The 12,219-nt window shown below is 34.7% G+C and overlaps 1 protein-coding gene across 2 annotated transcripts in view; it reads left to right on the top strand.

The window, feature by feature from the left end:
- LOC131069410 (DUF21 domain-containing protein At2g14520) overlaps nucleotides 1–12,219 on the top strand; it is an 83,777-nt gene that overhangs the window by 56,617 nt on the left and 14,941 nt on the right. For both annotated transcript variants that reach the window (XM_058004826.2, XM_058004834.1), the window contains one exon: nucleotides 2,612–2,877. In XM_058004826.2, the coding sequence (XP_057860809.1) occupies nucleotides 2,612–2,877 (266 nt within the window). The remainder of the gene's footprint in view (nucleotides 1–2,611; nucleotides 2,878–12,219) is intronic.

Genomic DNA, 12,219 nt, shown 5'->3' with positions numbered 1-12,219 from the left:
ATTGAAAAATACACTAAAATTGCATCATTTGGTGACAATAATAAAATTGCTCCCAGTAAGACTACACCTCCTCTTAATAGTCAAAGACTCGATTACAGTCACTGCATAGCACTCTTTCCAATGAAGTCAAATGTTGCATTACAGTTGCTGCCTATAATTATCTCTATCGCTGTTTCTTTAAACGTGATTGCTGCCTACATTAGACTCATCAATAATAGTTATTGTGTATTCATAAGACTTGCACACTATTATTGTGGGCAATTAATATCTATTTGTATCAACATTAATCTTCATTAGTTATCTTGCATAGTAAGAAAGGGGGTTGGCCATGTTGATTTTGTAACTAGGTCAGGAAACTAAATAGGATTCAGATTGCCTTAAAGGCATCATCCGAATCCTTCTAGGGCTGGGTCCTATCTCTATGTGCATAAGGCTGGCCCCTTTATCTCCTACACGCCAAACATAAAAGAAACTCATGCTTCCATTATAGGGCTGACCCTATATTGAAATGTACGAAGTTAAGCCTACACTCCAAACGTGTGGACCTATCCACATCATTGTTATATGCAAAATGGTTTTAGCGCCCAAGGTTAAATGGGCCGACTTAGAGATAAGTAAAAAGATGAACCCCATATATATACCAGCCACTTGCAAGGCTTAAAGACATATTCACATTCATGCGGATTTGAGAGGTGCGAAATATCTCTGCTCCTTATAGTGCGAATTCTTCCTCCAAAGGTCAGCAAGGAATGTGCTGCGAAACACTTCTGTTGGTGATGCGAAATACTACAGTCTGCTGCAAAGAATAGCGAACAAGCTGAAGCCCTTGAATCACACACAAATCGGCGGTTATGAGATAAGTTTGGTTTCAGCTGATAATTGTGCCCTAGCTGGATTGTTATTATACTTACAATTCAATATAACATAATCAGATCTGAGGATCTGTTGTTGCTGGGTTTTTCCTCCTAGAGGCAGGTTTTCCCAGGGTATTTGTGTCTTTGTGTTCATTTTTGCTTATCTCTATTTATCAGCAAACAATCTAATTAGGAGCTAATTCTGATTTCTGGGTTCTTATATTAATCTGAAAGGCTAATTTCAACAGGCCATGACAGGAGTAATTTGTTTTTTCTTTAGATTATTAAATGCAATGCTTTTCTTCTTAAAACATCCAATAAACTGTCTTATTTTAATGATAATCTTTGGCTTCCTACAGAAAATTGTGAAGTCTTATCTTCTCTATGGTGGACATGACAATACAATAGAAGATCTTTTTCCCTTTCGAGGGTTGAAATGAATGCATTTTGATCAGAATTCTTGTCAGCATCTGAGAATATGTCACCATGTTATGGTGAAATTTCAAGTCATTTTGACTTTATATGACCGATTTACTGCATATGATCTGTTGGTCTGGGCTATTCTTCAGTTTGTTTGGAGAGAATGACGGACATTTGTGTTGAGTTTTTCTCAACCTGCAGCTAGTAGTAATCCATTGAAAAACAGCAACAGTAGGAAAATATAACTTCAAACCACTCATACAGAGATGCAAACATCATATTGCATCCAAGAATGAACGTATCATCTAAAACTGAATCATAGTCTATATGAAAAGCTAAGTTATAGAGTGTGTGTATTGTTAGATATATGAATACAGAAATAAGTAGACATACATGTACACATGCTTATGTACTTAAGTTCTGAATATTTATGTATATATATGTATCCTTACATCTTAGGACTCACATTGTTTTGCAACAATAGCCTGTTCATTATTATCTCATAAATTTGATAGATTAATTGTGTTTGTTATACCTCGAGTCAAAGTTATTCTTGTAGAAACATTTTTTATCCGCAACTTCGGTCACAAAAATCACTATTGCTCTAGTGAATCCTTTTTTATTTAAAAACGTTACATGAGAAATTGCTGTTTTCAAAATTTAAGGTGCAACTTAATCATCATTTTCAACAATACTGTGTGAGGAACTTACGAAGCACTTCCTATTGAGTCTACCATGCCAATATTGCCTTTTCTTCCATAATGTATATAATCTTTCCATGATATTGAATTGATAGGCCACATATATTGTTCTTCCATCATTAGGTCATCTCCAATGTGAACAATGCTGTGCAACTTCAATTTTGTTTTTTATACCATACATATTAATACTTTTACTGGCTCTTATTGCAAATTTGCAATATTTAATGCCTGTCAGTCACTTTGGAATTGAGGCAGTTTTATGAGTATGTTATTTGATTTTTGAATCTCTTTCCTTATCCATATTTCCTAAAACAAATCTCACTGTAATTGCTGGTATATTGAAGTAGATGTGAAATGGTTCATTGTAGTTATGGAATATCTCAGTTGGAAACAGATGTTTTTGTCTTAATAGTTTCATTTTACTTCCTTACGTTTCAAAATTTTCCATGCTTCAATATTTTATGAATTTGGGTAAAAGTAGTGTTGTTTATTCAGAGGAAGCCATGAATGTTTTCATAACAACTTTCTAGTGTCGTACAGTGAAGTCCCAAAAAGAATAGTTAGTCTTGGTGTTAAATCTTTTCCCCTCGTTGCAAAGGAATTTCTTTCATTTAATGAGCTTGATTGATTTTGCAGGTCACCATGATTCAAAGACCACTATTATAGATATTTCTGATGGTGTTAGACAGGAGGTGTTGATAAGCAATGCTCAAGGATTAAGAATGGAAGGAGATGCACAAGGAGGGGAGCAGATTCCCATTACCCCTAGATCCAAGAAGCGGGACAGAATTGGCTCTGAAGATATTCTAGATATTAGTTCAGATTCACTTCCAAGCTTCCGTGATGATGAGGAAGTTGTGGGTATTATAACAATGGAAGATGTGATTGAAGAACTTCTACAGGTTACCTTAGACTATTTGATTTTGATTTGTTATTTTCTATATTTGGAGGATAGAGGGAATCAAGAATTCAGTACAAATTGGATGTCAGTAATCATTATAACATTCATATTCTCCAATTAGCTTATTTATAGTCTCTTGCATCACATTTTTTTATCTCACCTTACTTGTTTAGAATTGCAATAGATACTCAATCTAGTGGGCAAATGACTTCCTTTGAGCTCAATTTTTTTAGGTCTTGCAGAAGAAAACATTGTCTGAATCATAGTTGGCAGATGAAAGAACCCCATTCGATCCATAAACTAATCAATCCAAGTGTAATATTAAAATAGTCAAGAATAATATTGTCGCTGCCCGAGGAGAAAGGAACTAGTTCAATCTAAGGTTAATTAATTAATTAAGGACATTATTAATCATCAAGGAGGAGACCGATTAAGTGAAAGGATATGAACAATTCAGGTTTTTTGCAAACAGATGTGGCTGTGAGAGATACAACTCCTCACATCAGGTCCATTGATGGATATAAAAAGGGGATCGTGGATTCATAGGGAGGCAGGTAGTTTGGTTTTTTATATATTCATTCCAGATTTGGAGGGCACAAGAAGAGCCATTAAGCAGCCGAGAAAGAGGTGGTATTTATCCACCCCATTTGCAAGGCTAAGATGCACAAGCATAAAGACATTATTCAGGTAGAGTGTCAAGGAGACGTTGCATGAGTATAAGGTTATTATTCAGGGAAGGCGATCAGACGGAGGCAGTTGTCTTTTACATATATGAGCGCATGATCATAAAGATATAACTCTGAAACAGCGATTACATATATAGCAAACCCACTTGTTCATACACAAATATTTATTTCTGCAACCTGTCCCATCTACTCCATGATATTTGCATTAAGAGAGGACCGGTTTGTGGACAATTGAAGATACATCAGATTAGATATTTTTGACAGACTTTCATCCTCGAATCAGTGATCATATCAGATTTCTTTATTTGGAACAGAATTTCAGAATTCATAATAGACTTGGTACTTTCAGCTATAAGGATATTTGGCATCATTATTGATTAATTCCACATCCTCTTATTAGTATACAAGTTGTTTGTTAAGTAAGCCTCTTGTTAATAAATCTAAAGTAGAATTGACATAACAAATATATACAATTCTTTAGGAAAGATTAGTTCCTTGCAATATTGGGCATTTAATCTTTAAGATAGAAGGCAAAATTTAAGTGGCTCTACAAGGGCCATTACAGTAGACTCTGACTTGGAAAAATACTCTGCAACTTTAAAAATTGCTTAAATTTCTTTAGGAACACATTTTTTTTGCAAAAAATCAATGATAAAATGAATCCAATGAGTCTATAAACGAGTAAAAAAGTGTTTTCTATTAAATTTGATTAATTTGAATACAAAATCACATCATGATGCAGAATCTTGATGGCTGATACAATAGATAGATGACAACTATTATGAATTTATTATGTTTGCTTTTGAAAATTATCGTCATAATTCACAGATTACATATTAAAAAGTACAACATTTTACATCTTCCTCTTCCCTAGTCTAGTGACAACTGGTCAAGAAATAATACACTCTAATATACCTATGGACTGAAGATGGTTGCATCTTGATGGATGTTTTGGAAATTATTTAAAGAATCATAGGGTTACCAAACAAATTGACAAAAACTAATGTCAATTAAGCTATTTGAGTCTGACTAATACATGTTGGTTTCAAAGCTTAAAACTTAAAAGTTGTATTCAACAAATTCAAACATGTCTTGCAGTGCACAGGCCTTTAAAAGTGCATGTTTTCTTAGTTCTAAAACTCTCAAAGGAAAAATAACCTTTCCACTTTGGGTATATTATAATTTTTACGTCCGTTTTGATTGTCACTTTGGATTATTTCATCTACAATACATAATTTTGTTACTGATATAAGTCATACAGAATTATATATAGATATATGATTCAGTTATGGGTATGGATGCACATACAAGTACGACAATTTTTTTTCCTTGGCTATGGGTATGCGTATATATATATATATATAGAAAATAAAAATTAATAAACAGAACAATACCATTATCACAATATAGGAATACGATATTAATAATATTATTTATATTTATATAAATTTATAAAAAAAAACTTTAAAATTAATAAATAGAACCATAATCTTCATTGATATAGGAAAATTATTTGTGAATGCCATTCAAATGTGCTTTTGCTAATAATCTTCGTCAGTCTAGAGAGCACTGAAACGGTAATAAAAGACGAGAAGTAGAAAGTAGAATGCAAGATATATGTAAAGATAGGACTTTGGTAATTAGATTTATTGCAAAAATATTAAATTTACAAGTTCAACAACCAAAGAGAGCCAAACTCAAATTCACAATTAAAGTATCAAACAAGGCAAAAATTGAGTTTCGCAATATTTCAAGAAAATATTTGAATCTTAGCATTATTAAAATAATATTGTAATATTTAGTTTATAAATGTTAATTAAGTCATTAGGATAGACTTTAGGAATATTTTTTTATTTTTTTAGTTAAGTGCTTATCCTTTGTTTTCTTAATTCTCGATCTTATCCTTATTGAATAGATCTTTGTAACTGTTATTTAATGAGACTTTTGCTCCTTAGTAAATATTGAATATCTTGGTAATCATTATGTGTTTTTAATTTTCGTAATATGGTATCAAAGCCCAGGTGACACTTCAGGATTGCTGAATGTGTGAAATCTATAGTTTGCTACCAGTAGTGACAACTCATGCTTGTGAAGCAAAATCTATCAAAACGACGACGTAGGTATTTGAAAGGATTTGTGCAATAGTTTTAGGGAGATTTTAAAAAAAAGTATTTGTGATTTTTTCAATTAAAAATTTGTGAATTTTTTCAATGCAAATCATGGATTTTTTTAAGCAAAAATTTGTGCCCAATTTTGTGAAACTGCATGCATTGTTTGTTTGAAGAATCACACCTCATTTCTTGTACAGTTTTGATGATTTTTTCTATAAAAATTGAGGGTTTTATTTACAAATTGTGTCAGTTGGGTGTCTAAAACTACATCGCAAAAGGTTTGTACCTATTTTTGGTGAGTTTTAAAAAAATATATGGGCTTCTCTACTCTTTCAAGGTGCATGACATTTTTTACAGATATTTTTTGATGATTTTAATAAAATCGTGGCATTATTTTTTACATATTTGGTGATTTTTTCCAACAAAATCATGGTTATTTCTTAGTGGCTATCCTTAGGTGGCTACTTTTTGATGATTTTTTGACAAAAGTTTTGGTATAGTAGGACGGCTAGGGTTTTAGCAAAAAATTATACAATTTTTATTGCAGCTTTTTGGCAATTTTTTGCTAAAATTTAAGTTGCAGGGTTTGCCGGGTTCAGGGCCTGGTGCTGGTTCAGTCCAGTTCGGGTTTGGTTCCTGGTCCAGTTCGCCTTTGGGTTTGGCCAAGGTTCATGCCCTGACAAGTTGGTTCATCCAGGGCAAACCCAGGGTGAACCTGGACGTCTGGGAGCCCAAATTTATGTTTTATTCTGTAAAATTTTATAAAATTTATAGCAATGAGGGTTTCTTTTTTGAAGAGATATGTGTTTCAGATTTGCAGATTTGTGTGATTGTTTTGCAAGTTATCATGCAGGTTTAAAACTTAAAATTATTAAGAATAGCAACAAACAATTGATAGATTTATTCAAATTTTGTTTATGTTTGAAGCAAGATAAAATAGAGCAGCAAACAATTGAGTTCTGACCTCTTACCTGTTAACCTTATACAATGTATTGGAGCAATGCTCAATCACAACAGTAGAATACCCATGCATTAGCTCATTCTGATTTACAATCTTCGGGTTATGATCAGCAACAAAAATAGTCAGTTTCAAGGGCTCACTTATGATTTACACACTTAAGCAATTGGACTCATTGAATACAAAAATCCCTGAACTTATATCAGACCTTACAATCTAAGATATAGACAGTACTTTTAATAGAATAGCTGATCTCCACACAGATTTAGAGTCCCAATCTTCTCCTAAAATAAACATAAGCTAAATTGCAATTAGCTTCTTATTCCCACACCACTTTCATGATCATCAGTAGTTTGATATGATTTGTATACATTCAATACTTCTTCAGTTGTAAGTCATAGACAAGATCTAACAAGTTTATGGTGGTTTTGTTGTTTATATAATGCCATGTGACATTCTAATCTTAATTCATGCTTCTAGGCTGTCGAACCCCTTTTCAAAATTTTGCTGAACCGACGAACTAAGTTCTCAAACCCAAACTGGTGCTCGAACCCGAACCTACAACTTAGGCTAAAATCGAGTGTTGTTTGCTACCTAGGGTTTTCAATATTTTTTCTACGTAACTTGGGGATGTGTCCCCAAGCTAAAATCCCCTGTCCCCATATCGGGGATGTTTCGGGGACTAGGGGATGTCCCCCCGTCATCCCCAAAATTGCAAAATTTGTGCGAAACATCCCGGAAACTTGGGGATGGCAGTGATTCTCAAAGGGGACATCCCCTCGTCCCCTAACCGTCTTGGGGACGGCCAGGTGTCCCCATTTTCCCAGCACATAAAAAAAGACTCAAATGCTCAAAAAAAACATTTTTTAATTTTATTATAGGTCTGTAAAACTGGATTTTCACTAATATGATGGGTAAACATGTCTGAATCACTTCCAAAAGCACTTAGAAATAATGAGCAGCAACCTAGTAATAAATTTCACAAACACTTAGAACTCGGTAGTGCATAAAAAAGTGGTTGCAGGTCTGCAATATTGGACTTTTCACAATTATGAAAGGTCAACAGATCTGAATCATAGCCAAAAGCACTCAGAAATATGACTAACAGCTTGGTATAGAATTTCACAAACATGAATAACAGGTTGGTACAGAATTTCACAAACACCCAGAACTTTGTAGTGCATAAAGAAGCTGTTGTAGGTCATAATAGAAATGGAAGACTATCAAAATATCCTCCAACCAGAAACAAACAATAAACTACATGCAAACAAGTGTTGGCATATTGCCAATGTATTTTTAATTATGAATGTATATTGAGTATTGACAATGAATTTTGAACACAAACGTGGTATGTTAAGGTTCTATAATGTACATATACCTGCTTTATCCATGTTTTCATATGAATATAATGTATTATACATCATTTATCTATTTTTCATATGAACATAAAAAATTTCCCTATATTTTATATAGCCGTCCTCTTTGCCGTCCCTTCGCCGTCCAAAAAATTGGCAAAAAAAATTACCGTCCTAGAAACTCGTCCCGCTGTCCCCGTCCTGGAAACTCAGGGTAACAGAGGATTTTTTCCGAAAAATTTAAGTGGATTTCACAACTAAGGTTTCTTTTTCTTTTTTTTTGTAATTTTGGATTGTGGGGGGGATGGCATCATTACCCAACATCATGTTGGAAGGCAGCCAATGCTTCACTGGCAAAAATTACATCACTTGGAAACAACGCATGCTCATGATCTTTGATTATAGATGTCTTGATAAGATCGTCCTTGGTATTGAAACTTGGCCAACAATTGCAAGTTAAGACCAGGACAAGTTTGATGAGCATAATCAAGAAGCCATCATGCTAATAAAGTTATTAGTAGTAGATGAAATGCTTTTAGAGGTTTCATCAGACAAAAGCTCTGTGGAGATTCGGAAGCACCTACAAGATTTGCACAAGATGTCAAATCTTGGCCTTCTTCCTGAAAAATATGCTTTTCTCCATCATGATGGATGAGAAAATGCCCTTGCACAAACATTTGATGAAGCGATCAATTGGCAGCTATTGTTCGCGATATTGAAGAAGATATGGTGGTAATTTTGCTAAAGAGATTACCATGAACATTTGAGCATTTCCAGAAACACTAAATATCATATCTACCAATGTTTACTTGAAGTTTGACAATTTATGCAACACACTCTTGTAGTAGGATATATTGAAGGAGCATTTTGGTAGTTGCAGTGATTCACCAAGGGTGGAATAGGCCTTTGCAACCAAGGAAGGGCAAAGGCAAGTGGACTCAAAAGAAAGGTTAGGGGAATTCTGATGATACTTCGATGAATCTAAAAAATATCACTCGTCACTATTGTGGTAAACTTGGTCATATGAAGAAGCACTGCAGAAAGAGGTTGATTGATAAGAAATCTAACTACAGAGGGCCTCCACAAAAGGCTCATGTTGTAGAGAATTTTGAGGAGTCAACCTTTTATTCTTTCATGGCCAAACAACTAGTAGATCGGGTGAAGTCTTTTGCATGGTACATTGATCCTAGAGCATCTTGACATTTTGCTCACATGAAGGATTGGTTCATTGAGTACATAGCTTGCTTAAATTGAGTGATCTTCAGTGGTGGTTAGGAGGATATAGTTCTCAGCAAAGGCAATGTTCAGATAACGTTTGGAGGGAAAATCTTATTTTTCTCAATGTATAAATGTGTCGGGCATTGAGCTCAATTTTCTCTTAGTGAGTCGGATTATGTGCCACTATCCCAAGTTGGACGTCATTTTCAGCACACGCAAATGTTATATAATTGACAAGGAGTCCAAGCAAACCATCTTTGTTGGCATAGAAGATCATTGGTTGTATTGGCTGGTTGATATTGGAGAATTTTAGATATTAGTACACTATGGCATCAATGTTATGGGCATCTCAACTTATCTTATCTCTCAGTTGGCTCAAGAGAATATGGTAGAAGGTTTACCTAAAATATAGTAGTAGATATAGGGTGTATGTAGAGCTTATCAATCAAGGAAGCAACAAAAAACTCGTTTTCAAATGGACAAACTTGGAGAGCCTTGAGAGTCATACAATTGATTCATATTGGTGTATTTGGACCAAGAATACGGCATCGATCACTAATGCTAGGTATTTCTTTTGTTTGTAGATGATTTCAATGGAAAAATGTGGGTGTTTTTCCTAAAAAATAAATCACAAGTGTTTAAGGAATTCCAAAAGTTCAAAGCATTAGTAGAAAAAGAGTCAGGTTGTTCAATAATCACTCTTAGGTTTGATAACGAAGGTGAATTCTATTCAAACGAATTCACTAGACTTTTGTGCTAAACATGGAATTAAATGTCAATTTGCAGCACCCTATACTCCACAACATAATGGATTAGTTGAGAGAAGGAAACATACAATTATGGAAATTGCTTGGTGTATGTTGGAGAATAGGAGTGTTCCTTATAATTTTTGGGCTGAGGCAATTTTACATTTTCGTTTATCTTCTCAACAAGTCTTCAATATAGGAAGTGAAGGGGAAGACCCCAAAGGAAGCATTGTTTGGGAGGAAATTGAGGGCGAATCATTGTAAGATTTTCGGTTCTATTGTATATGTTTGGATTCTAGATGCAAAGAGAACCAAGTTAGATTTGAAGAGTCAGAAGTTGATGATGCTAAAAAGGTACTGTCACAATCATAAAGCCTATAGGCTGATTGATGTTGACACTAACCACTTGACATTCAATAAGGATGTTGTGATTGATGAAGAAGTTGGGCCTTTTCAACTCTCATTTGAGATCAAGATTACAGATTTAGGTGTTCATCTTCCACTAGCTTCATTAGAAGGGGGCAATTATTCTGATCATGAATCTCATTTTGAGCATGTGGAATCTCGAAGGTAGGTACTAGCACTAGAGGATTTTCAAGAGAACTTGGATCAACATCTAGACAACATAGAACCAAAAAAACCAAGTCATGATGGAAACATTGATTTGGAAGGAGATTTTTCTCATAAGATACCAAAGTAGTGAGAAAAACTTGTTGGTGATGTTCAAGATGATGAAATGATTGAGGGTAGATCATCCATGGGCACAAGAGCACAGTTAACTTTTCTCTTATGGCTAACATTCAAAAAGTTTACGGACCTCAAGTGTTTGAGGAAGAAAAAGGTAAACTTGAATGGGAAAGGCCATGGAAATTGAACATTAAAGTCTAATGAAAAATAAGACTTGGGTTCTTTCAAGTCTTCCATCAAGGAAGAAACCCATTGGCTGCAAATGGGTTTACAAATTCAAGTACAAAGTTGATGGTTCTCTTGACAAATGTAAAGCATGGTTGGTGGCTAAAGAGTTCTCGTAGAGAGAATGTATTGACTATGAGGATACCTTTTGTCTTAGAGCGAAGATGAGCACCATTTGTCATGTTTTGGCTGTGGTAGACCGTAGAATAGTTTGGTTGGGAAGTCCATCAAATGGACGTAAAGAGTGCCTTCCCCTGTGCTGATTTGGAGGAAGTGTATGTGGCTCAGCCTCAAGGTTTCCAGGTTGCAATAAAGATGCATCAAGTATGTTGAATAATGAAAGCTCTATATGGCTTGAAGCAAGCACTTAGAGCATGGTACATTAAGATTGATAATTATTTGGATCAATAGGGATTCCAAAGAAATCTTTCAGATCCAAATTTATACGTCAAAAGAATTGGCAATGAGATCATTCTATTGGTCATTTACGTAGATGATATCATCATTATAGATAGTGAGGAAAATTTGGTTTAAGAAATCAAGTGTCATTTGAGTAGGGCTTTCGACATGATACACTTAGGTCCCTTACAAGATTGACTAGGTGTAGAATTTTGGCAAACAGGTGGTCGTATTTTTATTTCTAAATCTAAATATGTAGGGGTTTGCTTGACAAGTTCAAAATGATAGATTGCAAAATCTTGTCTACACCTATGGAGAAAGAGCTAAAGATTTCAACCAAATCAGACTCAAAGGTAATCAATGAGTTAGCATTTAGGCAACGAGTGGGTGGCCTTATCTACTTACAACCATTAGACTTGATTTGAGCTATGTTGTCAGTTACACTTCCAGATTTTTGACAACACCTAAGGTAGAACATTGGGTTTCAATGAAGTGGGTACTAAGATATCTGAAAGGGACACTTGACTTCGCCATTTTGTATTGTAGAAGCAAAGATCCTAGGCTAGTTGGGTTCATAGATTCAGATTGGGCAGGTTTCATTAATGACAAGAAATCCACTTTTGGATATAGGTTAGCCTTGTTATGGGTGCAGTCACATGGATCTACAAGGAGCAGCAGGTAGTAGCTCTTTCCTCGATAGAAGCAAAATATCGGGGAACAATTAAAGCAACATGTGAGGCAATATGGCTTTGAAGAATGCTTTCAGCTTTGAAAATGTCTCAAGCAAGGCCTTCACCCTTGTTTTGTGACAGTCAAGGGGTGCTAAAGCTTGCCAAGAATCAAATCTTCCACAAGGATACCAAATATTTGGAGCTTTATTGTCATTTCGTATGACAACTTGTAGAAGATGGATCGATGATGTTGTAGTATTGTCCAACTAACGACTAGGGTGCAAACA

This window comes from Cryptomeria japonica, chromosome 6 (assembly GCF_030272615.1).
Source record: "Cryptomeria japonica chromosome 6, Sugi_1.0, whole genome shotgun sequence".
NCBI lineage: Eukaryota > Viridiplantae > Streptophyta > Pinopsida > Cupressales > Cupressaceae > Cryptomeria > Cryptomeria japonica.
The sequence above is the reverse complement of the archived record's forward strand: the minus strand, read 5'-3'. Positions and strand labels throughout refer to the sequence as shown.